At 39.4% G+C, this 27,395-nt stretch overlaps 1 protein-coding gene and 1 pseudogene across 2 annotated transcripts in view; one reads left to right on the top strand and one right to left on the bottom strand.

Annotated features, from left to right (window-relative positions):
• LOC139005668 (NKG2-A/NKG2-B type II integral membrane protein-like) overlaps nucleotides 1-14,663 on the bottom strand; it is a 28,482-nt gene extending 13,819 nt beyond the window's left edge. The window contains exons 1-6 of one of the 2 annotated variants that reach the window (XM_070407871.1): nucleotides 14,474-14,663; nucleotides 13,960-14,052; nucleotides 13,364-13,417; nucleotides 12,747-12,898; nucleotides 3,765-3,865; nucleotides 1,393-2,265 (exon numbers count right to left, since the gene is read on the bottom strand). In XM_070407871.1, the coding sequence (XP_070263972.1) occupies nucleotides 2,145-2,265; nucleotides 3,765-3,865; nucleotides 12,747-12,898; nucleotides 13,364-13,417; nucleotides 13,960-14,052; nucleotides 14,474-14,663 (711 nt within the window). In that variant the 3' untranslated portion in view covers nucleotides 1,393-2,144. Of the gene's footprint in view, nucleotides 1-1,392; nucleotides 2,266-3,764; nucleotides 3,866-12,746; nucleotides 12,899-13,363; nucleotides 13,418-13,959; nucleotides 14,053-14,473 lie in introns of those variants that run through there. The other variant, XM_070407872.1, reaches the window with a different exon arrangement.
• On the top strand, nucleotides 3,999-6,963 carry LOC139005376 (syntaxin-7 pseudogene; annotated as a pseudogene).
• Nucleotides 14,664-27,395: the final 12,732 nt, after the last annotated feature.

The following is a 27,395-nucleotide window of genomic DNA, read 5'->3' as shown; positions in this document are numbered from 1 at the left end:
TTGCATTATTAAGCGAGTGCAGGATCTCTTCCACTTGTAATTGAATTATAGTAAAAATATCTCCAAATGATTATGTCAAATTACTAAAGTTCATTCACATTCTGTCAATAATTAACTCGTTGACTCACACAGATATTGTGTCCTTTTTTTTTTATTTTCTTCATTACTTAACACTCTATTGTGTCCATCAAACATGCTTTCTAAAGAATAGTAATTAAGAGTGTCAAAAGGGGGGAGACAAAGAATTTAATAAAAGAAGGTACCTTCCAAAATATCTAAAATCCAGTAGAGAAAAAAAACAGACATGTAAAATATACCAAAGGTCACTGATTATTATCCAGTGAATCCACCAGTCAGCACCAAAAAATGACTCGAAGTATTAATAATGCTGCAGCAAAATAGATTTAGAAGATATGTTTTGGTTTCGTATTCTGAATAAGTGGCACATATTTAAATGACTTTTCTATAGAAACCTTGGGGTTGTTGTATAATAACCTTGAATGTCAAATAAGAATTTATTACTCTGGGCTCCAAATCTATATTTACTGCCCTTTGTGAGTTAATGGTGCTAGGTATTATAAGTATTTTCCTCCCTGTCAGCTCACATGATGTTTTGCTAGTAAAAGGCACAAGAGAGACATGCCAGAGAAAGGGCTCTTCTTGCTGGTTTCATGGTGAGTTCTCTTCTTTGGTACAGAGATGAGGTTAACAGCTGCTCACATGCAGGATGTTCCTGTGGCGTTCCCCCTTCAGCAGGTGTTTGTGGCTGGTCCCAGTCCCTCTCCCCCAGCCTCTGCCTGCTGACACTGTGGCAGGGAGGCCTTCCTGCTTGTTAGTCATTGAGATTATGCCTCACCAGTGTGGGCCAGCAGACTTGGAACTGCTCTGTCCCACCTCCATCCAGTGAGCATACCTGCCATAAAGCTTTCTGTATTGACACTGTCTTCAATGAAGTCTAAAACCTGGCACCCATGTGGTTTTCATTTTGGTAATCTTCCTTAAGCCTCAGGTACATTCTGTAATTTTCTTTTATTCCCCTCTCTCACCAACAAATAGTTAATAATTCTTTGAATCAAACTTTCCCTGGCTTTTTGCTTCTAATTCAACACACTTATACAGCTTGTGACCCTGGGATGTTCAGCCCCCATTTTGAACTTTTACAGGCTAGGTCAAGCAAATTAATTTGAAAATATTTGCTTAATTATTCAAGTTATTGCACACTTAGATATAACAGTTCTTTTTTATTTTTTAATTTATTTCAGAGAGGAAGGGAGAGCATAGAGAGAGTTAGAAACATCAATGATGAGAGAGAATCATTGATCAGCTGCCTCCTGCACGCCCCCCCCCCCCCCCCCCCCCCCCCCCCCGGGATCAAGCCTCCAACCTGGGCATTTGCCCTTGACCAGAATCAAACCCAGGACACTTCAGTCCGCAGCTTGACGCTCTATCCACTGAGCCAAACAAACAAAGGAAGAAATAACAGTTCTTGATATTATAATTCATAATATGTACATGACTTATTTTAGTGAATATTAGAAGTTTTAAAAGTGTACAATATGTAACTGGATGTATATTTTTAAATTAAAATTAATGTAGATTTAAAAATAACTCTGTAATACCAAGGGTGAAGTGTCTGATAAACTATGGATTTTGAAATAAAAGTTCATAATGATTTTAGAGAGAGAGGAATAGAGAGATAGAAACATCGATGAGAGAGGACCATTGATAGGCTGCCTCCTGCACACCTCCTACTAGGGATCGAGCCTGAAACTCAGACATGTACCCTGATCAGGAATTGAACTATTGACTTCTTGGTGCATGGGACAATGCTCAAGTACTGAGCCACAGCAGCCAGGCCAAACTGTGGACTTTCAGTTCTATGAAGAGTCAAAGCAGAATCATTCTCAGTAACAACTGTACCACGATGGTGAGTGATGTTGATAAAAGGGAGGTTCTGCATGGTGGGGACAGAGGAATAACGGAAATCTCAGTACCTTCCTCTTAATTTTGTTGTGAATCTAAAGCTGGTCTCAAAATAATGTCTTAAAAAATAGTTCTACAAAAATAATTGCAGTGCTTTTAAAGAAACTAAAAATGTATTATTTTTAGATGGTGGAAATACCATTATACTAGATTTAGGTAAGCTAACGTGGCTGGTGCTTACAAACATAGCTTTTCTTTTCTAAACAGGATTCAGAACAGAGCTTGTGGTTGTAAAGCTTTGCAAACGTACAGTTCTTATGAAATCCTGAAGTTATTGCAGATCTGAAATACAGAAATAATATATCATTAACCTGGTCATATATAACTTCATATTTTAATGAATAAACTCTTTCTAGTAATATTTACATATCTAAATTTGAACATCTTTTAAAATTTTTCAACAGAAACATTTAGTTGATGGTAAACACATGATTTAATGGATCTGGATTTAATGGAAAAAATTTTAGGTTTGTATATCATATCTAAAATTAACATCTTGCTTATTTTAAAATGTTTTAATAAAAAGTTTACTTATTATATTAATAGATTATGATTTTTGGTCTTGATTCACTGTTATTTTTTTTTAATTTTTAGCAACTAGGTCATAGGTTGGGGAAAGCAATGTAGTAATTTCACTGACATAAATAAATATTACATATCTACTACTAGAGTCTACATATTTAAATCCTAGAGTGAAAGCCATAAACAAGGTACTGCTAATGGTTAGCACATGATCACACCACATCGCCTGTGGTAACTGGTGCTGTTGCCCTGCGTCCTGACTCTCTGCAGCAGTTCAAAGCCTGAGGGCTGAAGCCACACACCAGCCAAGTACATTTGTTTACCTGTCAGGACTGGTGAATGCATGCATTTACTAGACCTTTTCAGTATAAATTTTAAATTATAGAAATACATACAGAAAACTTTTCTGTGAAATGAAACTTTTCATGTGTAATTCATTTTAATTACACAAATGTGTCATCATAAATACAAACAGGTAAACTAACTAATTTGTCAATTTTTGAATATATATATTCGTAAAACCTACTTTCTAATATAATGGCTTTTTGGCTCTAGTGCTGCAGTCTGCAAACTGCAGCTCACGAGCTACATGCACCTCTTTGGCCCCTTGAGTGTGGCTCTTCCTAAGCCTTAGGGGTACCCTAATTAAGTTAATAACACTGTACCTACTTATGTATTACTAGAGGCTTGGTGCACGAAATTCGTGCACTCGGGGGGACCCTTAGCCCAGCCTGTGCCCTCTCGCAGTCCAGGAGCCCTCGGGGGATGTCTGAAAGCCCATGGGGATCAGGCTTAAGCCAGGAGTCAGACATCCTTAGTGCCACTGTGGAGGCAGGAGAGGCTCCTGCCACCACCACTATACTTGCCAGCTGTAAGCCCGGCTTCTGGCTGAGCAGCACTCCCCCTATGGGAGCGCACTGATCACCAGGGGGCAGCTACTGCATTGATCATCTGCCCCCTGGTGGTCAGTGCACGTCATAGTCAACCAGGTTTGCATATTAGCCTTTTATTATATAGGATAAGTTTAAAAAATTTGGCTCTCAAAAGAAATTTCAATCATTGTACTATTGATATTTGGATCTGTTGACTAACGATTTTGCCGACTACTGCTCTAGTGGATATCTCCTTACCTGAATTAGTATGTTATACCAAAGTTGTACCTATTTATATAATTGTTCACACATTGATTTTCATTTCTAAGATTAATTTCTGACTTTGAGCATGAAGACATAAAATATATAAGTTCTCAAGAAACTTACGGTTTGGAAGAGAAATCTAAGGCATTTTTCCACACTGACAAATTACTATTTCTGTGGTAGAGTTGAATCCATGGAAATCGAATGAAAATGTTCAAAAAATCCTATGAGACAAAAATTTTTATGAGAACTTAGGTAATTGAATTCATACAAACAGCTAAGTTGGCCACAGCGGGAGGAGGAGGAGGAAATGAGAAGGTTGGATGACTGTTTAAATGCACAGCCCACCAACATCTGATGCAATTAGTGAATAAGCAAACCAACCATGTCTCACATTGGCGAAATTGTTGTGACCCCACCCAGCTGGCCCAGCATGTCCAACATCCAGAAGATCCCACGATGTTCTGTGGAAATACAGAGGTCTCTGAATCAACTTGAAACACCTCTAGATTCATGTGAATAGAGGCTTCAGCTGCAACAGAAGCAGCAGCATCCTAACAAACTTGCCAAAGGAACAGAAAAGTATATAAACAAATTGGAAAACAGAAAAAACTATAATATAAATTGATGCAGAAAAAGCATCTGATAAAATCCAACAACCAACTTTGATAAAAAAAATCTTTTAAGGCCATAGATGACAAACCTACAGCCAACATCATACAAAATGGGCAAAAACTAAAACTTTTTCCCCTAGGAACAGGAACAAGACAAGGATAACCGATTTCAGCACTCTTATTCAGCATATTACTGGAAGTCCTAGCTATAGTGATCATACAGGAAGGAATAAAAGGCATCCAAATTGGAAAAGAAGAAGTAAAGCTGTCATTATTTGCAGATGATATGATATTGTACATAGAAACCCTTAGGACTCCACTAAAAGACTACTAGGTTTAATAAATGCAATTGGCAACATAGCAGGATACAAAACTAACACCCAGAAAACTGTCATTTTTATACACCAAAATGATCTCACAGAAAGGGAAAGTTAAAAAAAATCCCATTTACCATTGCAACAAAAAAATTAAGATACATAGGAATACACTTAACTAAGGAGGTAAAATACCTGTATAAGAATACTTCAGGACATTACACAAAAAGAGATAGAGAAAGATATAAACAAGTGAAAGAATATTCCATGTCCAGGGATTGGTAGAATCAACATCATTAAAAATCTATAGATTTTAAAGCAATCTATAGATTTAAGTCAATCCCCATTAAAACGATATGTTTCACAGATCTAGAATAAACACTCTAAAACTTATGTGGAAACAAAAAAGATCTCAAATAGCCACAGCAATCTTGAGAGAGAAGAACAAAGTTGGAGAGATCACAATACTAGATATTAAATTATACTACAAAGCCACTGTAATCAAAACAGCCTGGTACTGGCACAAGAATAGGAATATAGATCAATGGAACATAATGGAGAATCCAGAAATTGACCCAAACCATTATTCTCAATTAATATTTGACAAAAGAAGCAAGAGCATACAAAGGAGTAAAGAGCATAAAATTGAGTAAAGACAGCCTCTTCAATAAATGATGTGGAGAAAATTGGACAGGTACATGCAAAAACAAAATGTAATGAGACCACCAGCTTACACCATACACAAGAATAAACTCAAAATAGATTTTAAAAAAACTTACATGTAAGTCGTTAAACCATAAAATCTTAGAAAAATCCATAGGCAGAAAAATCTTGGACATCCCTCATAGCAATATGTTTGTGGATACATCTCCAGGGCAAGAGAAACTAATGATAAAATAAACAAATAAGACTACATCAAAATAAAAAGCTTCTGCACAGCAAAAGAAACCATCAACAAAGTGAAAAGGGAGCCCATTGCATGGCTGAACATATTTGCCAATGATACATCTGATAAAGGGTTAACATGCAAATTATATAAGGAACTCATACAACTTAACAAAAGGAAGACAAACAAACCAATTTAAAAGTGCACAAAGGACCTAAAATGACACTTCTCCAAAGTTGACATACAGGAGGCCAAGAGACAAATAAAAAACTGTTCAAAGTTACTAATCATCAGAGAGATGCCAATGTAAATGACAATGAGGTATCACCTCACACCTGTCAGAATGACTACCATCAACAAACCAACAAATGACAAGTGCTGGCAAGGATGTGGAGAAAAGGGGACCCTAGTACACTGGTGGTGGGAATGCAGATTGGTGCAGCCACTATGGAAAATAGTATGGAGTTTTTTCAAAAAGTTAAAAATTGCACTGCTATTTGATCCAGTAATACCCACTTCTAGGAGTATTTCTAGGAATATATACTAAGAAACCTGAAACACTCATCAGAAAGAATGTATGCAACCCTATGTTCATAGCAGTGCAATTTACAATAGCTAAGGTGTGGAAACAGCTCAAGTGCCCATCAGTAGATGAGTGGATTTAAAAGGCATGGTATATTCACACCATGGAATCCTATGCAGCAGGATAAAAGAAGGATTTCTTATGCTTTGAGACAGCATGGAAGAGCTGGAGAGTATTGTGTTAACCAAAATAAGCCAGTGAGAAAGATAAGTATCATATGATTTCACTCATATGTGGAATCAAATGAATAAAATTAAATGATGAACAAAACAGATGCAAAAATAGAAGCATAGAATAGACTGATGAATCTCAGAGGGAAGGCTGGGGTACGTGGGTGGGGAGGGAGAGATTAACTGAGAAACTTATATGCATATATGCATAGCCCATGGGCACAGGCAATAGTCTGGTGAAGGCCTGGAAGTCGGGGTAGGGGTCAATAGGGGAGAAGACAAGGGAGACATCTGTAATATTTTCAACAATGAAGTTACATTGAAAAATAAAGAATTTGGATCTCTGCTCACCATCCCCAGTGAACAGTGTCAAAGGAAAATACAGAAGGATCACTTAGTTAATGCTGAGTTCACATCACTGACAAACTTTCCGAAGGTCCAGAGGCAAGTTGAAGAGAAATAGAGTTTGTTGTTCCAGTGAGTGCCAGTTCTGGAGAATCTGGTAGTGTTCTTGAAGAAGGCTCAGAAGAAAGGAATCTTATATCCTGGGAAAGTCAAATCAATCTTAGGAACAGGTGCAAGATGAGGAAATTAAGGAGGATAACCTTTACCTTACTCATGAGAGTAAGTAATTTGAAGCTGATATTATGGATGTAAATGACCCATTTAAAGATTTGTGAATGACAATTCGTGAGCAAGGAGATGTGATAGATACCATAAAAGGCAAAGTTTTAAATACAAGAGTGCATGTCTAACAAACCAACCAGGAACTGTCAAAGGCAGCAGAATATCAGAAAAAGGATTCCTGCATGTTGCAGTGTGATGCACAAGCCATTAAAGAAGTGGAGAAACCTACAAGAGGCTACTAATGAAGAATGGAACGAAATTCTTAACCTTTATATTTTAAGTGATTATAACTAGAGGCCCCATGCACAAAAATGTGTGCACTCAGGTGGGGGTCCCTCAGCCTGGCCTGTGCCATCTCACAGTCTGGGATCCCTCGGGGGATGTCCACTTGTTGGCTTAGTCCCGCTCCCTAGATGATGGGCCTAAGCTGGCAGTCAGACATCTCTCTGGTAGCCTGTTAGCGCGTGGGGGATGTCCACTTGCCAGCGGAAAGCAGGCCTAAGCTGCAGTCGGACTTCCTTAGTGCTGCTGAGGAGGCGGGAGAGGATCCCGCCACCACCACTGTGCTGGCAGCCATCAGCCTGGCTTGTGGCTGAGCAGAGCTCCCTCTGTGGGAGCACACTGACCACCAGGGAGCAGCTCCTACATTGAGCGTCTGCCCCCTGGTGTTCAGTTTGTGTCAAAGTGACCAGTCATTCCCAGTCATTCTGCTGTTAGGGTCAATTTGCATATTACCTTTTTATTATACAGGAAAGAGGCCTGGTTCACGGGTGGGGGCTGGCTCGTTTGCCCTGAAGTGTGTCCTGGATCAGGGTGAGGGTCCACCCTGGGGTGCCTGGCAAGCCTGGGTGAGAGGCTAATGGCTGTTTGCAGGCTGGCCACTGGCCCTTCAGTGTGCAGGTCCCCACTGGGGTGCCTGGCCAGCCTGGGTGAGGGGCTGAGGGCTGTCTTCAGGCTGGCCACACCCCCTTCAGGGTCGGGGGGTACTCCTGGGGTGCCTTGCCAGTCTGGGTGAGTGGCTGATGGCTATTTGCAGACTGGCCAAGCCCCTCAGCAGGGACCCTCACCCCATGAAGGTGTGGCCATCCTGGGGGAGGGGCTGATGACTGTTTGCAGGCTGGTCACAGCTCCCAGCCACCCAAGTGCCCAATGGAGGCTAGCTCAAAGCAGGTATCTGGGATTTATTTATCTTCTATAATTGAAAATTTGTTGCCTTGAGCTGAAGCATAGCCAGGCAGGTCAGCCGGGAAGCTTGGCTCCTTCCATCGCAGGGGCAACCAAACCCCCTGCTTGCTCCAGCTCCCTGGCTGTCGGCCGCCATCTTGGTTGGGTTAATTTGCATCTATTCACTCTGATTGGCTGGTTGGGCGTGGCTTGGGGCATAGCAGAAGTGCAGTCAATTTTCATTCTCTTTTATTAGACTATATTATTTTTATTTCGGTTTTAATTTGTATGTTGAGAATTTGGATGCAGTTTCCTGTAATAATAAACAATGACAATAATTTTTGAGCAACTTTAAAAAAGAGTTGTCAGTTACAATTGATATCCAATATTGTTTTGTTTTCAGGTGTACAGCATGTTGATTGGGCATGTATACCTTTTGAGTTGAACATCCCAATGGGTCTGGTATCCATCTGACACCATGCATGGTTATTAGAATATTGTTGACTATATTCTCTATCTATGCTGTACTTTACATGACCATGATTTTATTTACAACTGAATTTATAAACACCTTTTGGATGAAAGTTTCAAAATGTATAACCATTTTTTTGTCACATGAAAAAATTTTTAATTTGTTCCCTATCCCACACCATATATAAAATCCAATTGTAGATGAATTAAAAATTAAAATGCAAGAAACACAATTTAGAAAGGTTTAGAAAAAATTCAAATATATTTGTAAAGCATTTTTAATATAAAATCATGAGTCATAAAGAAACATTAAAAAATTTGATTGTGTTAAAATTTTAAATATCTATTCTTAAGAATCAGGAAGGAAGTAAAAAGGAAATATCACAAACTTGGAAAAGATATTTGCAATAAACAGAATAAATAAAAAGAACAGAATACATAATGTGTTTTAAAAACATCAACAGTCAACAAGGAAAAGACAAATAACTCAAATAATAAAAAGTCATAAGCAGGTATTTCATGGAGGAAATTGCAAATCCTACCTAATAAAGAGGGAACATGCTAATTGACAATCACACCTTCTCAAAGATGGAGATGCCCACAGCCAATAAAGCGGGAATATGCTAATTGACCTACATGCCCTCCCAAGATAGTGGCACCCAGTGCCTTCAGTCCCACCTCATCAAGCTGAAGTCCCCCAGTCCCCTCAGCCCCACCTCACCCAGCCAGAGTCCCCAAGTCTCCCAACCCTGCCTCATCCAGTCAGAGTCCCCAGTCCCCTTCCCCCTGCCTCATCCAATCTCAGTCCCCTCAGCCCTGCCTATTCCAGCTGCAGTACCCCAGTCCCCTCAGCCCCGCAGGGAAGGGCAGTTGGGGATGATCATGCCGGCAGGGGAGCTGTTAGGTGTCAATCAGTCTGGCAGGTCAGCGGTTTGGGGGATATTAGGCTGGCAGGCATTGTGGTTAGTGGAAATCAGGCAGGCAGGCAGGCAAATGGTTAGGAGCCAGATTGTGAGAGGAATGTCTGACTGCCGGTATGGCCCTGTGGGATCGGGCCTAAACCAGCAGTCGAACATAACCCCGAGAGGTCCCAGATTGGACAGGGTGCAGGCTGGACTGAGGGACACCTCCTCCCCACCCCCAGGTGAATGAATTTCCTGCACCAGGCCTCCAGTGCTTAATATAAAAATGTATAAACTTTTAAGCTGTTCTTCATTTCCATACAGAGGTAACCATTTTGTATCATTGAAAAAGGAATTACATTTTCCAATTAACTCACTTGCCTTTTTAATCAATGTTGATTTAATGCACTAATCTGAACACTCTGAAGATAATTATCTTAATTTGTATTTTATCACATTCTTACACAGCAGTTTAAAACTGAAGGCAATATTTTATATATCAAGCAATGAGATTTCAATGGGAACAAATATAATATTGAGTAACTAAGTAAATTGTAATTTGCAACCAAAATAATGATGATTTAAAAAATGGAAAGCAAAAACAAGTAAATTTAATTCTTATTTATAGTCTTTCAATTTGCAATATGTTGTTACACAACGGACACATTAGGAAAATGTATTAGCACAATTAAGTGAAGAGGACAAATGGACAAAAATACCAATTTCACAGCTCTGAAAGTTGATTCAAAATTAATAATAATTTATAATTATTAATTATTGGAAAAGCTTCTAGAGATTCAGGTAAAAAATAGAGCAAATTTGTGGTCTTCTTGTCTAATGCTTCTCCCATGTCTCTCCTACCCCCCAAACTCAGCTCAGTGAGTAAGAATTGTAATTTTTATAATTTGAGGAAGGCTGGAAATATCAATGGTATTATTGCCACAGGACAAGACTTGATAAGCAGTGGAAGGGTTTGTCAAGTTTCCCACTACTAGTATTTTTCAGCTCAAAGTGCTGAAATTTCGTGAGTAATAAATGAAGGAAATTATCCTTTTCCTAGACTGAGGCTGTGCTCTCCATTGTGTCAGGCACAGTGCCCGCCATAAACATAACAGGAAGGTACTACTAGTAAAAGTAAGAGTGCAATAGAAGAGATCACATTAGCTCTCTGCATGTGCTTGACTGACGGGTGGAAAATTTGCACATGCATAGAAGAAACAAAGATGACATAGTAAAAAATAAAAGCCAAAGTGGACTTGAGAATTGATTTCAAAATCATGAACACTTCCCTACACACACACACACACACACACACACACACACAAACACACGAACATCAAATAGCAGAGGGTGAAAGCCATACTGACTTGACGTATTCGGATACATTTTTAAAAATCATTGGTTGTCTGCTAAGCTACGCATACACAAGGCTAATCTCTGGTAAGTAGATTATAAATCTACTAAATATAAAAACAAATAATGAGAATTTTGAAAACTGAGTAAGCACACTTCAAAAGAGAATATTATACACTAAAATTTTATTAAAGTTACAAAAAGTCTAAGAAAGATGAAGAATCCATATTTACTATATTATATTATCAAAAATATGTACTTACCAAAAATTAGAAAACATACAAAGAAACTAAAAAATGTCTTTTATACTTGATGGGGGGATCAGTCAATAGAATCTAATTTTCACTGGGAGAAGATGTCAGATTTATTAGAAAATATTTTAAAGTAGTTATTATAAATATATATTAGAAAGATACTATGTTTAAATAACTATATGAAAATATGATGGCAGCCTGGCCAGTGCGGCTCAGTTAGTTGTAACATCTTCCCATGTACTAGAAGGTTGTGGATTCAATTCCCAGTCAGGCCACTTACCTCGGTTGTGGGTTTGAACCCCAGTTGGGGCACATAGAGGAGGCAACTAATGGATGTATCTCTCATATAACATAGCAGATTGTCTTCACAAACTTTGACTAACTTCTAAAATAATCACTAACACCCAAAATGAGATATTGGACTAGGTTAACATTAATAAATTCAGGTCATTTAAAGACCCCAATATGAGACTGAAAATGTAAGTTACGGTCAAAAACACTATTTGTACTTATAAATTTAAAAAAGAGCTCATATAGGAAATACAACAATATCTAGGAAAGGAAATAACAGGCAGCACACAGGAGAAATGGTAGGGAGACATGAACAAGCACCTCTCATTCTCTCGATACATAATTCCATAAGAACTAGTGCCCAGAAAGAAGTGTTCTATCCATTAGCAATCAGAAAAATGCCTATTTATGTCAAAATGATACTTTTATATAATGATCAGAACGTATAGAAATGAACGTTCTGCCATTACTAAATCTTGGATCATGTAATTTTTTGGATAAAATGTGTATTTACATAATAAACTAGAAAAAGTTGGGATAATCTAATAAATTTGGCATACACATATATTTATGACTGTAATTTAATTCTGATTCATAGAGGACAATAAATTTTAACTATGTACATACTCAATTATAATAATCTAATTGTACTAGAGGCCCAATGCATGAAATTCGTGCAAGGGTCTTGGCACTCGGAGCCCCAGCTTCGTCTAGAAGGTCATCTGGAAGGTCATTTGGCTGTCCAGTATAATTAGCATATTGTGCTTTTATTATTATAGATTTATACATCATTATTATATCATTATAAATACATTTATAGTATATTAATACAATATATTCTATTTAATATTTATATAAAATATAAATTGTTTTAAATACAATATAATATTTAAAAAAACAGAGACAAGGATTTTCATAAAATAATTATTTATAATACTTACATATTAAAAAACAACTATATTCTGGGTAAAGGAGATTAAAATGTCATGTCACCACAATATAATAGTGAAAATTAACAAATTACAGATAAATACAATAATATGGGGAGATTGCAAAAATATTATGTGAGTGTTAAAGGAGACACATGTGAGTGTTAGAGGAGACACACAGGAGGGGCTACTGCGGACTGGCAACTTCTATTTCATGATTTGTAATTATATGGGTCATTTAAGTTTGTAATTAATCTGCACAATCATTATATCTTCAGTTTCCTTGCTGTATAGTAAAATTAAGTAGTAAAGTTTACTTTAGAAAAAAAGCATTTATAGAAGCTTGGTTGCCTCTTAAAAAGCAAGAACTGGAAATTATCAAATGTGCACGAATGGCATAAAATGTAAACAAATATTAGAGAGTCAAACAATGCATGTTAATAGTCTTTAAAATAAGTAGACTATGAATATATACAAAATATTAACCAATTCTATAAATATAGACTAAAATAGACTTTTAAATAAGATTGAAACATTTAAATCTTACCATTTCTTCTTCATTATCTATGTAAAGCAGATTAGAGTTCTTAGAAGCACAAGCCAGCAAACTCTCATTCCATGTTTTATTTTCATTACTAATGTAATAGCAGTTGTTGGAATATGTAAACCACTCCTTTGGACAATGTCCACAATGATATTCTGAAGAAAGGTTATAAAATTTGATCAAAAACAATTTAAATGTTTTAAAATAAAAATTAATTTACATATTTGCATAGGTATAGACACATTTGTGCAATATATAAAAAGAAAACACACTCACAGAGTAGGGTTAGTCTCTTGTTTCCTGGTTTATGTTTCATATTAAGCAAAAAAACCAAAAATATCCACTCTCTACATGTCCTGAATGTCAATGAAGAAAACCACTTTTTTAGAATCCTAAAATTATCGTTGAGCCCATCTACAACAATGGGTATAATGATCTTAAATGAGTATTTCTTCATATTGTTGCATAAGAAAACACTCTTCTATAATTATTATGAACATTTATTGCCTGGTATTATAATTTATGTAACCATTCCCAAAAAGCTATTATTTTTTACTACACTATGTTATAGATAAAGTATGAACTATACTAATATCAGAACTGAGGAAATAAGTATGTACCTTCCTGGATCCCGGTTTTCGACAAAGAATTATTCTGCTTCCATATTACAAAAGCTGAAAAAAAAGAGTAATTCTTAAATTAATCTTGATCTAAGTACACCATACAATACAATTGTGTTGTATTGTCTAGGATTAGAATTATCTGAAATAAAATTTATTTACCAATGAAAATTAATGTAGTGATGATAATTTTGAGGAAAAGTGTTTTTAAAGTTTAGAGAACTACATCTCACAGTATTTGGATTAAGCTTTCTCAAAAATTAATTTGTATTTCTCAATAAGGTGTCCTAAAGCATGCCTTGAAGATATAAAAAATATATATTCTGATTTTATATATATATATATGGATATATATGGATATATGATTATATATATATGGGTATATGTGGTCATATATGTGTACATATATTTATAAACTACTTTCTAAAATCGTCCTGATATTTATACCTTGGACAAATTCAGAATTACCATTTTGCACTTAGTCTAAATGCATACTTTAGGATCAGAGTTCTATTTCATAACATTATGAGGGCTTCAGAGGCACTGATGGACATAAAAGTGAAAAGTTCTGTGTAACCTTACAAAAATGTATTTACAGAGAATAGGTATCGTCACCACAGCGGACATCAGGACAAGGCAGATGACCCCTAGAGTCCCAGCAATGCGCTTCTCTGGAGGCGATGGTGAAACTGCAGGAAAAGAAAAGGAAACACTGAGAAAGGAGAGAGAGAGAGAGGGAGAGAGAGAGAGAGAGAGAGAGAGAGAGAGAGAGAGAGAGAGAGAATTGTTTAGACAGTTTACATACAGAGAATAAAATACATAAACTTGGGCACCAAGCCTATACCTACCACTGTAATCTTCCTCTCAGAATATAGCATCGCATGTTTAGAAAATATAATGCCCCATGAGTTACTGGTCAAAGACTAACCCTTACAACAATACCTGAATAAAATTAGCCCTCAGCTTTCATATTAGAATACTGTATTCCAACTTTAAGCGCTGATTCTCAAAAATGATAAATATGTGAGCTAACGCATTTTTCACCCATATCTCTGCACCCCAGCTTCACATACTAGAACAGTTATACTGTGTGTCTATTGAATGTGTTACCTTTGGAGTGGTCCTTCTTGTCCCTCTCTTGAAGATCCTGGGAAGCATTTTGAAGAGCTAATTCTGCATAGGTTACTATTTCCTGCTCAGTTACTGGAATGGAGCTTTGAGTGCCCTTAGGCTTCCTTTGCTGTCTCTTGGCGGACTTGGCCAAATTCAGTTCTGCATAGGTTACAGGTTGGTTGTTCATCTCTGCAGCTGGGTGGTGTTTGAGACTGTGCTCTAAGTCAAGTGTACTTACGAATAAATGAGATATGCAATAATGCAATCTCTAGGACAGGAAAACTGGGCGGGGTAAAGGGTAGTAGGGCTCACTTCTAAGTTGAAAAATCTAAAGTCCTGGTTTTAAATTTGTTAGATCTTTAAACAAGTGCTTCATAGTAGATGTAGTTTTTAGATATTCTACATTTGACAATATATTATTTGTTTGAGCCATAGAAAACAATAAATCAGAGAGGAATAAAGAAGAGCATAAATAATGACATTGTCATTAATTTAAATTCAGATTCCATGAAAATATTTAACATTATCAGAATGCTTATATTAAAATTAAAATGTTGTATTAGAAAAAAGAGTCTCCAATATTTATGAAAAATTTGAAATCAAATAATGATTGAAGATTGAGTGCTCCAAAGATGGGGCATCAGTTGTATTAGCATATATGGTAACTTTCTGAAGTAAATTAATTTTATTAAGTAGCATATATTTATTTATTATGCTGTAACATAATTCATTAAACAAATGTCTCTTTGTCAGTGTGGTGCTGCTTCTCCCAATGTTTCTTCAATTTTTAAAAATGTCCTTTGATTGTTTATAATTAAGCTTAAATTTGCATTGTATGGGAGCTATGTAATCCTGATTTTTATTAAAAACGAACTGCTTTCGTTTAATCTAAATAAGTGTATATTTATATTGCCGCTGTAATTCAGAGAATTCATTTTAACAATCTCTTTTTAAAGGCTGGGCTAAATATAAATTATACCTATATTGATTATAAAATAAAATAAAAATAACTCTTTATTGTGGTGATTCTTGCTGGATTCTATTTTAAATTGTTTTTGCTTAACACATCAATTACGCATGTGTGCATGCACTTGATTCATTCTCTACAGGCAAGAATTTGAATAGTTTGATATACACCAACATAGTTCATAGTTTATCCTTCTCATTTTTTGCCCCAAATTATTTACATAAAGATACCAATGTTCTCTTTTACTTGATTCTATCTTACTTGTACCTTCCTGGCATCACATCTAGCATTTGTAATCTCTCACCACATGAGACAGGCTAACAGAGAGACAGGAGAATAGAGGCACATACCTTCTGTATCCTTCACTGGGAGACCAGGTTCTCTAGTGAGCAAAGAATACCTGTGGTCTTCACAGACTGCCCCGAGAAGGTTCACAGTGAATCATGAGTGGAAAAAGTACATTTCTCATAAATATGTCACTTATAGTTTTAACAGGAAATTCTTACACTTAGGCTATTGTTAAGATGGTTTACAACATCAAACACCTCAAGAATGTAGGATACTTTGGGCTGGTAAGTGTGTGTTGTAGTTTATCCCCATTGGCAATGCCTCTGAGAAGATGTTTTCTTATTCGAAAAGATATTGGAGGACAAAAGACTTCACCACCCATGCTGTTAACTTACATTTTAATCACAAACACTGAACACTTAGGCCTTGTTAGGTGTATCTCAGATGTTTAAATTCTACTCTTAATCAGGTTACTGAATCCTGGCATTACATACTTCTTTTCCTTATACTCTCATTATGGAATTTCTATTATAATGGGAAAATTTCTAAAATCATAATCCCATTAACTATAGTTATTTAATGACATTTGTCTCCAATGGTCTGAAGAATTACTATGTTTTCACCTTTATGATAACTGTCACAACAAGCATTAATTCCCACACTTACCTTCTCAATTTCACTGCCCTAGTTCTTTAAAAAAATCGCTTCATTCATTTTATTATTCTTAAATGTTAGTTAGACTTCCCTTGCAAAAAAGATTGTCTCTGTGATGGATAGAACATTAGATAATGTTTAACTATAGCACCATGACAGAGATTAAATTATTATATAGGTATTCATTGTATTTTTTGTTGGTTCATTTTCTAATCAAAACCATCTCTATTTTAATTAGGATTAGTTGTTGTAAATGACAAAGCCCATATCTAACTATGTAGGGGGAGAACAAAGGTAATTTTAAAAATGTCCCTTACTAAAAAAAAATGGGAAGGGCAGAAAAAGAAGATTTTTAAAAACAAGTTAAATGACACATAAACATCAAAAGAAACAAAACTTAAAGCACGATGGTTTGATATGCATGTATGGCAAAATGATTGCCACAATAGGTTCAACTAACATCCATCTTCTCATACAGGAGAAATAAGAAAATAAAGAGGATATAGTGTATTCACACTGTATGTGCTAACCGCCTACTAATCACATAAGAGCCATCTAGGTTACCAGAGAGACTGCTGTGGTATCACAGTGCTTGTGTTCAAGCAACTCTTATTTTGCAAAACTTATGGCCTAAGATCAACCCATGGAATGCAGCATTAAAGTTACCCATATGATCAGCGAAGGATTACAACATTTGCAGCAACCTTTGCAGCAACATGTTGATGAGTTGAAAAAAAAAAAAAAGACACAGTTACTTCCAGTAACAGTGTTCTTCCAAAACTATTCTGCAGTGATAGTTCCTGTGCTGGTCCGTGGTGACAACACCCTGCTGGGGCAGGAATCCGGGAAGTTAGACCCATCCCTATCCCTTTGGGCCCTGTGGGCCCTCATCTGGCCTCAGTGCAATGGCAATGTTTCACCATTGATGAGGTGGATGGATAGGTTGAGGACCTGGAGACCTATTTCTACCCTGCCCTTGTGGTGATAACTTCTGCATCACCAAGAAAAATGTGGAGAATGAGCAAGACATAGTAACCTGTCCTAGCTGCTCTTATTATAAAAGTGACATGGGCCTGGCCGGGTGGCTCAGTTGGTTGGAGCATGTCCTATACACTAAAAGGTTGCAGGTTCCACAATCCCTGAGGGGCACATTTGGGAGGACTGATGGGTGGTCTCTCTCTCTCTCTCTCTCTTTCTCTCTCTCTCCTCTCGCTTTTCCTCCCTTTCTAAAAAATTAATAAAAACATATGAGTGGCCTTTTGGTTGTTGTTGCTGTTATTGTTGTCTGCCAGCAGCAAGATTATGTGTGGCCATTAGCTGAGACACAAAATGAATTACCAAAAATGTGTTCTGGAAGTGCTTGGTACATTATATGAAGCACTAGGGGCCCAGTGCACCAATTTGTGCACCTTGAAAGGAACTTTGGGCAGCGAGGCTGCAGTTGGCACAGGGGCAGGTCTTGGCCCATCCTCTGGCCCCACCTGGCCCCTCCTGCTGCAGCCCCTGGTCCCCTCTCTACCAGCAGCTCCACTCCCACCACCACGGCTCCCATGGGTTAACAGCACTGAGATATTGGGGCTGGCACTAGCAGTGGGTGTGAGTGGTGCCAGCTGTCAGCAGGTGTGTGCAGCACCTGCTGCCCTTATTGCCTCTCAGGAGCAAGAGGAGGTGGAGTAGGCCTCAGGGGCGATCAGGACCAGTGTCGGGCACTGGCAGCGGGTGCAAGTGGGGCTGTCATTGACAGCAGGTGCAAGAGGCAGCTGCTGCCCTGATTGACCCTCTGGAGCATGGGGAGGTAGAGACACCCTGAGGGGAGATCATGGCCTACAGCTGCCTCTTACACCCGCTTATAGTTCTGAGCGATTGGGGCCAGCCCTGGCCACTGGCAGCTGGTGCAAGAGGGGCAGAACCAGCAGTAGGTGCGAGTGTTTGGCAGGACTGCAACCTGTGCAAGCAAAGAATTTTCAGTAACCACCAGAGGCTTGCCCCAGTGACAGTGACTGGCACCCCACCTTGGCCTGGCGCCCCGCTCACCTGATCCACCATTCTGCTGCGGCCAACGACATGTTCCGCACTCTGCTGCCTTTTACCAATGCCCACCATGTTCCGCATGTGCCCGCTGGTGGTCAGCGCACATCATAGTGACCACTTGTTCAGTTGTTCCACCGTTCGGTCTATTTGCGTATTAGGGTTTTATATATATAAACTAGAGGCCTGGTGCATGAACTTCGTGCACGGGGGTTGGGGTGTCCCTTAGCCTAGCCTGCACCCTCTCCAATCCAGGACTGCTGGCTCCCAACCACTCGCCTGCCTGCCTACCTGATTGACCCTAACCACTTCTGCCTGATCTCCCTTCAGGGCTTCTCCACCTGAACAGGTGCTGGCTGTTAGAGATGAGCTACAGAGAGAAACAAACTGCTCCATATGCAGTGTTGGTGGCTTTGTAAATATCAATGATTTTAGCTCCCTTGGTTAATGACGAATTTCAAACAAGAACAAAGACTTTTGATACAGGTCTGTGAGCACAGAAGACCAGGAAGAAAAGTGGCCAGAGTCCAGGTGTTTCAGGAGAAAAGAAGCATAAATGGCAGTGATCAACTGACAACCTGCAATCATGGGAGCAATTTTGTTTCCAAAGCAACTGAGTCACTAAATTTGTTAACTATAAGAGAACACGGCAGAATTTAATTTAAACTTCTGTTAAGCAGGAAGTAAAGCCAGAGTTATTCAGACATGACTGGAGTTCTGTGTGATACGTGTGCCTTATTTAACACAGCAGGCATTTCCGGAGCCCCTCTGAGCACTGATCTCTCTTTAACTAGCTTTGTAATCTTTTGCAAGGACAGCGGATTCTTTATCTCTACACTTAGAATATTGCATCAGGTGATTTTTAAATGGTAATGTCAGGCTTCCTAAACTGCAGGAGCTGAAATGCTCATTGAAACCTATATAAACTCAAAACTACCTGAATCGTGAAAGAGACTCCCTTCTTCAGTAACTTTATGTTACCACACTTCTGAGTTTGAAGATTATAAAATCAACTGTGTAAATGACTCTGTATATCCTTTACATGTTCAGGAGCATTTTCTTAGAAAGCACTGAATGTTTTTGTAACTATATACGTCTGTTTGTAGATTTGTGTGTGTGTGTAATAATTTATTACCAGAATAATTGTATTGGCATGCTCAATAAAGTAAGATAATTCTCTCTCTCTCTCTCTCTCTCTCTCACACACACACACACACACACACATACACACACACCAAAAGAATTATTCAGTAAAATACCCTTCAACTGTCCATCCCTAACCATTGGCATGGTTTGTTGCTAACATCCAACCATTGACATTGTCTTGAGTTGATGATCTAGCACAGTGATGGCGAACCTTTTGAGCTGGGCGTGTCAACATTTTGAAAAACCCTAACTTAACTCTGGTGCCATGTCACATATAGAAATTTTTTGATATTTGCAACCATAGTAAAACAAAGATATATATTTGATATTTATTTTATATAGTTAAATGCCATTTAACAAAGAAAAATCAGCCACAAAAATAAGTTCGCATGTCATCTCTGACACACGTGTCATAGGTTCGCCATCACTGATCTAGCATCATCCTAAACAGATCATCCTCCATCTGATGTATTGACAGAAGGTCAACAGTAGCCTAATGTTATATCACAGTATCTACATCATTCACCTCATTTTATGTTATCATGTAGGAATTTTATCATCTCACATCTTCATCAGAAAAAGGAAGTTGACTACAATCCAACATAATAAAGAGCTAATATGCTAATTAGACTGAACATCAGAGCAGAATGACTATCCATACGAAGACACGGCTGCAAGGGCCAAGCCCCTTGCACGAATTTTAAGCATTGGGCCTCTACTATGATAAGATATTTAGAGAGAGAGAGAAACCATTTTCACAAAACTTTTATTACAATGTATTGTTGTAACTGTTGTCTTTTATTATTAGTTATTATTGTTAATTTCTCACGGCGCCTAATTTACACATTAAACTTTATCATAGGTATCTATATATATAAAAAAAGGTAATATGCTAATTGTCCTAATGGTGTCACAGTAATGACCAATTTGCATACTGACAGACCAGCAGGAGGCTACGGGTGCAGCAGGGATGGGTGGCTCGAGCCAAGTTCCCTGGGGTCTGAGGAGAGTGCCAACAGAAGCCTAGACTGCAAAGAAGGAAGAAGAAGCAGCCATGGGGAGCTCTTCCAATCCCCCTGCACTGACACCCTACCCCAGCCCCCACTCCCCCAGTGGGATGGGGAGGCTAACCAGACAGGGAGAAGACCCAGCCTCGGAGGTAGCTGCAGCCCGCACCTCCAACTCCCCATTTCTTCCCCCGCCACCCCAGCTGGGGCACCAACAACAATAGCACGCTGGCAACCACCAGTCAGCGCCCCCGAGGCACCTGGGGCTTGTGGCCCGCAACTGCCCGGCCCCTCCACTCAGGCTGGGCACACCTCTCTTCCCTACACCAGACCTGGATGGAGGCAGGCCTGAGTGGCCCACCAGGATCAGACCTTCCCCCCCCCCCCCCCCCCCCCCCCCACAGCAGCAAAGCAATCTCCACAGCTGAAGAGAGCTGCACCTCGCTAGGGGTGCAGCTAAACCCGCTCTCCTAGCCTGCTTGGCTCCGCCCTGGCCCAGCCCCCACCCCAATTCAGGAGATTGGAGCCCTGCACTGAGCAGGAACAGCTGCAAAACAGCCATGTACAATTTAAAGAATGGTGCCAAGCGGGAAGGTTTGACAGTAACTCCCCCTTCAGCCTTGCCACCCATCTAGTGCCCCCCTTTCGCCCTGCCCCCTGCCAGCACCTCCAGGGATGACCACTGCTACGGGGCTGAGGGCCAGAGCCCACCCCTCTAAGACCTGCGGAACCCTCTGCAAAGCTTCCATAACTACAGTCCCAGGAAATAATCATGCCCTCCTCCCCTAATCAGCACCTGCTACCTGCGAGGGTACCCGTGGGCTTAAAAATAACAATCCCTTCCCATTTAGACATCACTTACTTGATGAAACATTTCTAGGTGTATTAGCTCAGAACCTCCTCATGACAAGCCAGTGAGGTAGGCAGAGAAGAGATTACAATTCCCAGGGAATATGTGTATGGATTCAGAAATGAAGCTCAGAGAGGAAAAGTGTCAAGCCCAGTGGTTCCCAAGGTGCAGCACACGTCGCACAGGGCGGGGGGGAGGGGGGGCAATTTGATTTTAAGTGGGGGCAATTTGAGAATAAGTTAACAGTGTTTTTTTTTGCATTTCTTATGGTTCCAAGGGGCCTCATCTACAGCGAATCCTACATAATAAAAGGCTAATATGCAAATGACTGAATGGTGGAATGACCAGTCACGATGATGATGATGCGCGTTGACCACCAGAGGGTAGACACTCAATGCAGGAACTGCTGCCTGGTGGTCAGTGTGCTCCCAAACGGGTAGCGCCGCTCAGCCAGAAGCCAGGCTTACAGCTGCCAAGCACAGCTGCAGTAATGGGAGCTTTTCCTGCCTCTGTGGCAATGCTAAGGATGTCCAACTGACGGTTTTGGCCCACTAAGCCATCAGTCAGACATCCAGCCCTGGGCTCCCAGACTGTGAGAGGGAGCAGGCCAGACTGAGGGACCCCTCCGCCCCAAGTGCACAAATTTCATGGACTTGGCCTCTAGTATACATATAAGAAAAAATATAGTATATTTTGTGTTCAGTACTATTCGTGTTTACAGACATCCACTGAGAGTCTTGAATATATCCCCAGCAGACACAGAAACTACTGCATCACTTACAGCAGTGTTAGCTACAGTCCTGTTGTACATTACATCTCTCTTACTTATTGGCCTACTAGGTAAACTTTGTGCCTTTTGAGAATCTTCCTTTAATACCTCTCTCCTCCAACCTCTCATCTTTGGCAACCACAAGTCTGACCTCTTTTTCTATGAATATTTTGTTGTTGTTTTTAGATACTACTTATGAGATCAGACAGTATTTGATAACTATGGCTTTATAGTAAGCTTGAAATCAGGACGTGTGATATCTTTTTTCTCAGATTTCTTTGACTGCTCAAGGTCTTTTGTGGTTGTAGATAAGTAGGAGTGTGTTTTATTCCTGCGATTGGAATCTTCATAGAGATTTCACTGAATCTATAGATGGTGTTTGGTAGTAATTGACAAGTTAACAATATTAATTCTTCCAATACTTGAATATGGAATATCTTTCCATTTATTTGTGTCTTCAATTTCTTTCATCAATATCTTGTAGCTTTCTGCATAGAGAACTTTCACCTCCTTAGTTAAATGTATTCCTAAGTATTTTATTATTTTATTTATTATTGACAGTATTACAGTTGCCCCTCATTTTCTCCCTGCTTTTCCCTTTCATCCAGCCACCTCCCCATCCCCAGGCCTTCCTTACACTATTGTCTGTGTCCATGGGCTATACATATGTACATATATGTTTTTTGGCTAATCTCTTCTGGTTCCTTTCTCTCTCTCCTCTCCTCTGAGACCTGTCATTCTGTTCCATGCATCCATGGCTTGGAACCTGTTTTGTTCACCAGTTTATTTTGTTCATTTTATTCCACACATAAGTGAGATAATGTGATATTTGTCTTTCTCTAAGTAGCTTATTTTGCTTAGCATAATAATCCCCAGGTCCATCTATGCTGTTGCAAAGGGTGAGCACTCCTTCTTTTTTACAGCCACATAGTATTCCATTGTGTAAATGTCCCACTGCTTTTTTATCCACTCTATTCTATTGTTCTTGATGGTATTGTAAACAGAATCAATTTTTTTATTTTTTTGTCAGAAGTTTAGTAGTTACTATATAGAGATGCTATTGATTTTGTTGACATATATTTCTTCTATCATTTTCTGAATTTTAGCATGCTAAATATTGAATTTTGTCAAATGCTTTTTCTGCATTTATTGTGATAATCATATAGTTTTTTCTTTCATTTTATTAATGTGACATATCCCAGATATAAATCCTTGCATCCCAGATATAAATCCCATTTGATCACGGTGAATAATTCTTTTAATGAACTGGTAAATTAGGATTGTTAGTATTTTATTGAGAATTTTTGCTTCTATATTTTTCAGGGATATTGGCCTATACTTTTCTTTTCTAGTAATGACTTCTTATGGGTTTGGTTTCAGGATAATGCTGGCATCATAAAATGAGTTTGGGAAAGTTCACTCCTCTTTCAGTTTTTAAAAAAGTTTGAGAAGAATCGTTAATTCTTTTAAAATATATTTTTATTGGTTTCAGAGAGGACGGGAGAGGGAGAGAAAGATAGAAACATCAATGATGAGAGAGAATCATTGATCATATGCCTCCTGAATGGGAATTGAACTGTGACCTCCTGGGTCATGGGTCGACGATCAACCACTGAGCCATGCTGGCCGAGCTACTATAGAAATTTTAAACAAACAATTAACTACACACAGAGACACATAGCCACACACACAAAATATAGTGTTATAGAATACTCATATATTTAAGTTTACATGAAAATATTTAAAAGTATATACTTACATTTCTACGAACGTTAATATAAAATATATACAAGTGTGGTTTAACTGCAGTAGCCACTCATCAAGTTTGGCAGGTGGGCCATTAAGTGTGGGTATTCAAATTTAAATCTTCATTGAAAACAAATAAAATTTTAAGGTAGGTTTCTCTGTCACACTAACCACACTTCAATAGAGATGAGGGACATTTAGAGCTTTGCAGAAAATTTTCTAACAACAGGTTACCAAAAATAAAAGTCAATAACCCAAAACTTAAAAATTATTATGTGGTTTTAAATTCAGTCATAAATTTCTAAATAACATATGGGACAAAGAAGTGATCCCAAGGAACAATCAGAATTTTTAAATGAATTACAAGAAAATATAACAAATAGTTTGTCTTGTGAAATATTGATTGCTCAAAAAATATATCTTACCAGAAAGAAGAAAAAGTGGCACATTTACACAATGGAATACTATGTGGCCATAAAAAAGAAGTAACTCTTACCTTTTACTACAGCTTGATTGACCTGGAGAGTATTATGCTAATTGAAATACGCCAGTCAGTGAAAGACAAATACCATATAATCTCACTTATATGTGAAATCTAATGAACAAAATAAACTGACAAACAAAATCAAAGCCAGGAGGCATGAATACATGGAGCAGGTCGTCAGCTGTCAGAAGAAAGGGCACCTGGAGGGACTCGATGAAAGGCTTAGCCAAAGAACATATGGACATAAGTTACAGACACATGCAGCAGTGTGGGGATAGCCAGAGGGAAGGGGAGGGAGCGCGAGGGCTAGGTGGAGGTGGGCAAAGGTGGGGCAAACGGGACATCTGTACTAGTGTCAACAATAAAAAATAAAAGTTTTTTTAAAAAAAGAAATCCAAGCATGCATCTCAAGAAACTAAAAATGGAAAAGCTATAATTATGTGAAATTAAATCCAAATAAAGATAGCAAAACACAAAAAAATCAAGATCAAGAAAAAGAAGAAACAGAGTAGAGAGAATCAACAAGGTCAAAGTTATTCTCATTGAAAATTATAAAATTGATAAGATTTGGAAAAACTAACAAAACCCAAATCTTGCATTTCTAGAGTAAACAGGGGAACAGCCTTATCCTATTTAAAGATACTAAGTAGAAAATGAAGCCACATTATGAGTACATTTTAACATCTACATTACATTTAAAAGTATGAAAATGCAGTGCAACAAATGGAAACCTCAGTATATCCAGTATGTAGTATAAGAATTGAGTTCATTTTATGAACTTTCCTACAAAAGCATCCTTCAAGCTCCACTGGCATTGAGACAGAAAAAGTTAGGTAGATAAGGCCAGGACCATGGGAGGAGGAAGTGAAACCAGGATCCCAGCTAGGCAGAGTTACTAAGACATCCCAATTGGGGGGGGAAGGATGGGTGCGAGCCAGCAGCATGAACTTTAAAATGGATGGATATTACTATGACAGACAGCATGCAGATACCCAATCACAAGGCAGTGAGGCAAACATATATACAAAAAAAAACAACAACAACAACTGCAGCCTCCCTTCCCTTTGCCCTGAGCTTAGGGCACAATGGACACCTGACACTCCTGTTGCTGGGGAGCACATCCCCTATGACCACGTGGCTTATGGCCATATTAGTGGCCGGGTGCATGGAATTCATGCACATTAAAAGGGAATTAATTAGAGGAAATATTTTAATATTGCTATTTACCCTTTCTCTATAATAGAAGTGTCAGATATGAAAGAAATTTAGTAAAATTTATATGAAAATAGTATATAAGTTTATTAATAAATAAACAGTCACACACGCTATAACAACAAAGACATGACATAAAAACAGCAAAACATGATGTAAAAGCAACACTGATACAATGACTGATAAATTGATTAAACTTATTCTAATATCTCCCTGCATACCACATTAAGAGTGAAAACACTTTCAGAGTGCTTAACTAATTTCCCTTGTGATGAAGTATTTACAACTTTAACATCACACACTCTTCGAACTCGAGAGAAAGCAACATATAACTGACCATGTGTGAAAACGGGTTCAGGTAGGAATATCCCTACTCTGTCTAGAGTTTGTCATTGTGATTTACTAATAGTCATTGCAAATGCTGGCATCATGGGAAACTGTCTTCCAATTAATTTAAATGGGAGGCCAGTGTCAGATCAGGGTCCGGGGTGCAGGGGGATGGGATTCCTGCCTGGCATTCCACTGACAGCAAACTGTACAATGGCTGATTCTGTGAGAAATGGGGCTCCCTCCCTCCTCCTGTCAGGGTCTGGTTTGAAGGCCAGCAATGCCCCTGATCATGCGAGACTGAGAGTTCTGCCAAGCCGCGGCTGGGGCCCAGGCTGACTCTCACCGCTGCCGCACCCAGGCCAGGGCCAGGAGGGAGCTCCCTCCTGCCAGCAGCCTGTGTCCGGTTGTCCATCTGGTCATTTAGGTCATGACGGCCCCTGGCTTTTTATATATCAGAACTAGAGGCCCGGTGCACAAAAATTTGTGAATTCAGGGGCGGGGGGGGGGGGGGCCTTAGCCTGGCCTGTGCCCTCTAGCAGTCTGGGACCCGTCGGGGCATGACCACCTGCTGGCTTAGGCCTGCTCCCCAGGGGATTGGGGCTAAGCTGGCAATCAGACATCCCTCTGGTATCCTGGGAACCCTTGGGGGATGTCCACTTGCCAGCGGGGAGCAGGCCTAAGCTGCAGTTGGACATCCTTAGTGCTGTTGAGGAGGCAGGAGAGGCTCCCACCACCACCGCTGTACTGGCAGCCATCAGCCTGGCTTGTGGCTGAGCAGAGCTCCCCCTGTGGGAGCACACTGACCACCAGGGGGAAGCTCCTGCATTGAGCGTTTGCCCCCTGGTGGTCAGTGTGTGTCATAGTGACCAGTCATTCCCAGTCTTTCTGCTGTTAGGGTCAGTTTACATATTACCCTTTTATTATATAGGATAGAGGCCTGGTGCACGGGTGGGGGCCTGCTGGTTTGCCTTGAAGGGTGTCCCGGATCAGGGTGGGGGTCCCGCTGGGGTGCCTGGCCAGCCTGGGTGAAGGGCTGATGGGTGTTTGCAGTCTGGTCACAACCTCTTCAGGGTAGGGGTCCCCACTGGGGTGCCTGACCATCCTGGATGAGAGGCTAATGGCTGTTTACAAGCTGATCAAGTCCCCCCAGTGGGGAACCTCACCCCATGGAGGTTTGGCCAGCCTGAGAGGGGCTGATGGTTGTTTTGAGGCTGGCAACACCGCCTTTATGGTGAGGGATCCCCACTGGGGTGCCTGGCCAATCTGGGTGAGGGGCTGAGGGCAGTTTTCAGGCTGGCCAAGCCCCCCTGGTGACAGAAGCTCCCAGCCTCTCCTTTTTTTCTTTTCTTTTTTATTCTGGTATTTATTTACCTTCTATTATTGAAACTTTGTAGCCTTGAGAGGAGCTAAGAGCTGGCCAGGGAGGGCGGGAGGGAAA

The sequence above is a fragment of the Myotis yumanensis genome, unplaced genomic scaffold (genome assembly GCF_028538775.1).
Source record: "Myotis yumanensis isolate MYYU_CA2020_CCGP unplaced genomic scaffold, mMyoYum1.0.hap1 SCAF_3, whole genome shotgun sequence".
In the NCBI taxonomy this organism is placed as follows: Eukaryota; Metazoa; Chordata; class Mammalia; order Chiroptera; family Vespertilionidae; genus Myotis; species Myotis yumanensis.
Note: the sequence above shows the minus strand (reverse complement) of the source record. Positions and strands in the feature narration are given on the sequence as shown.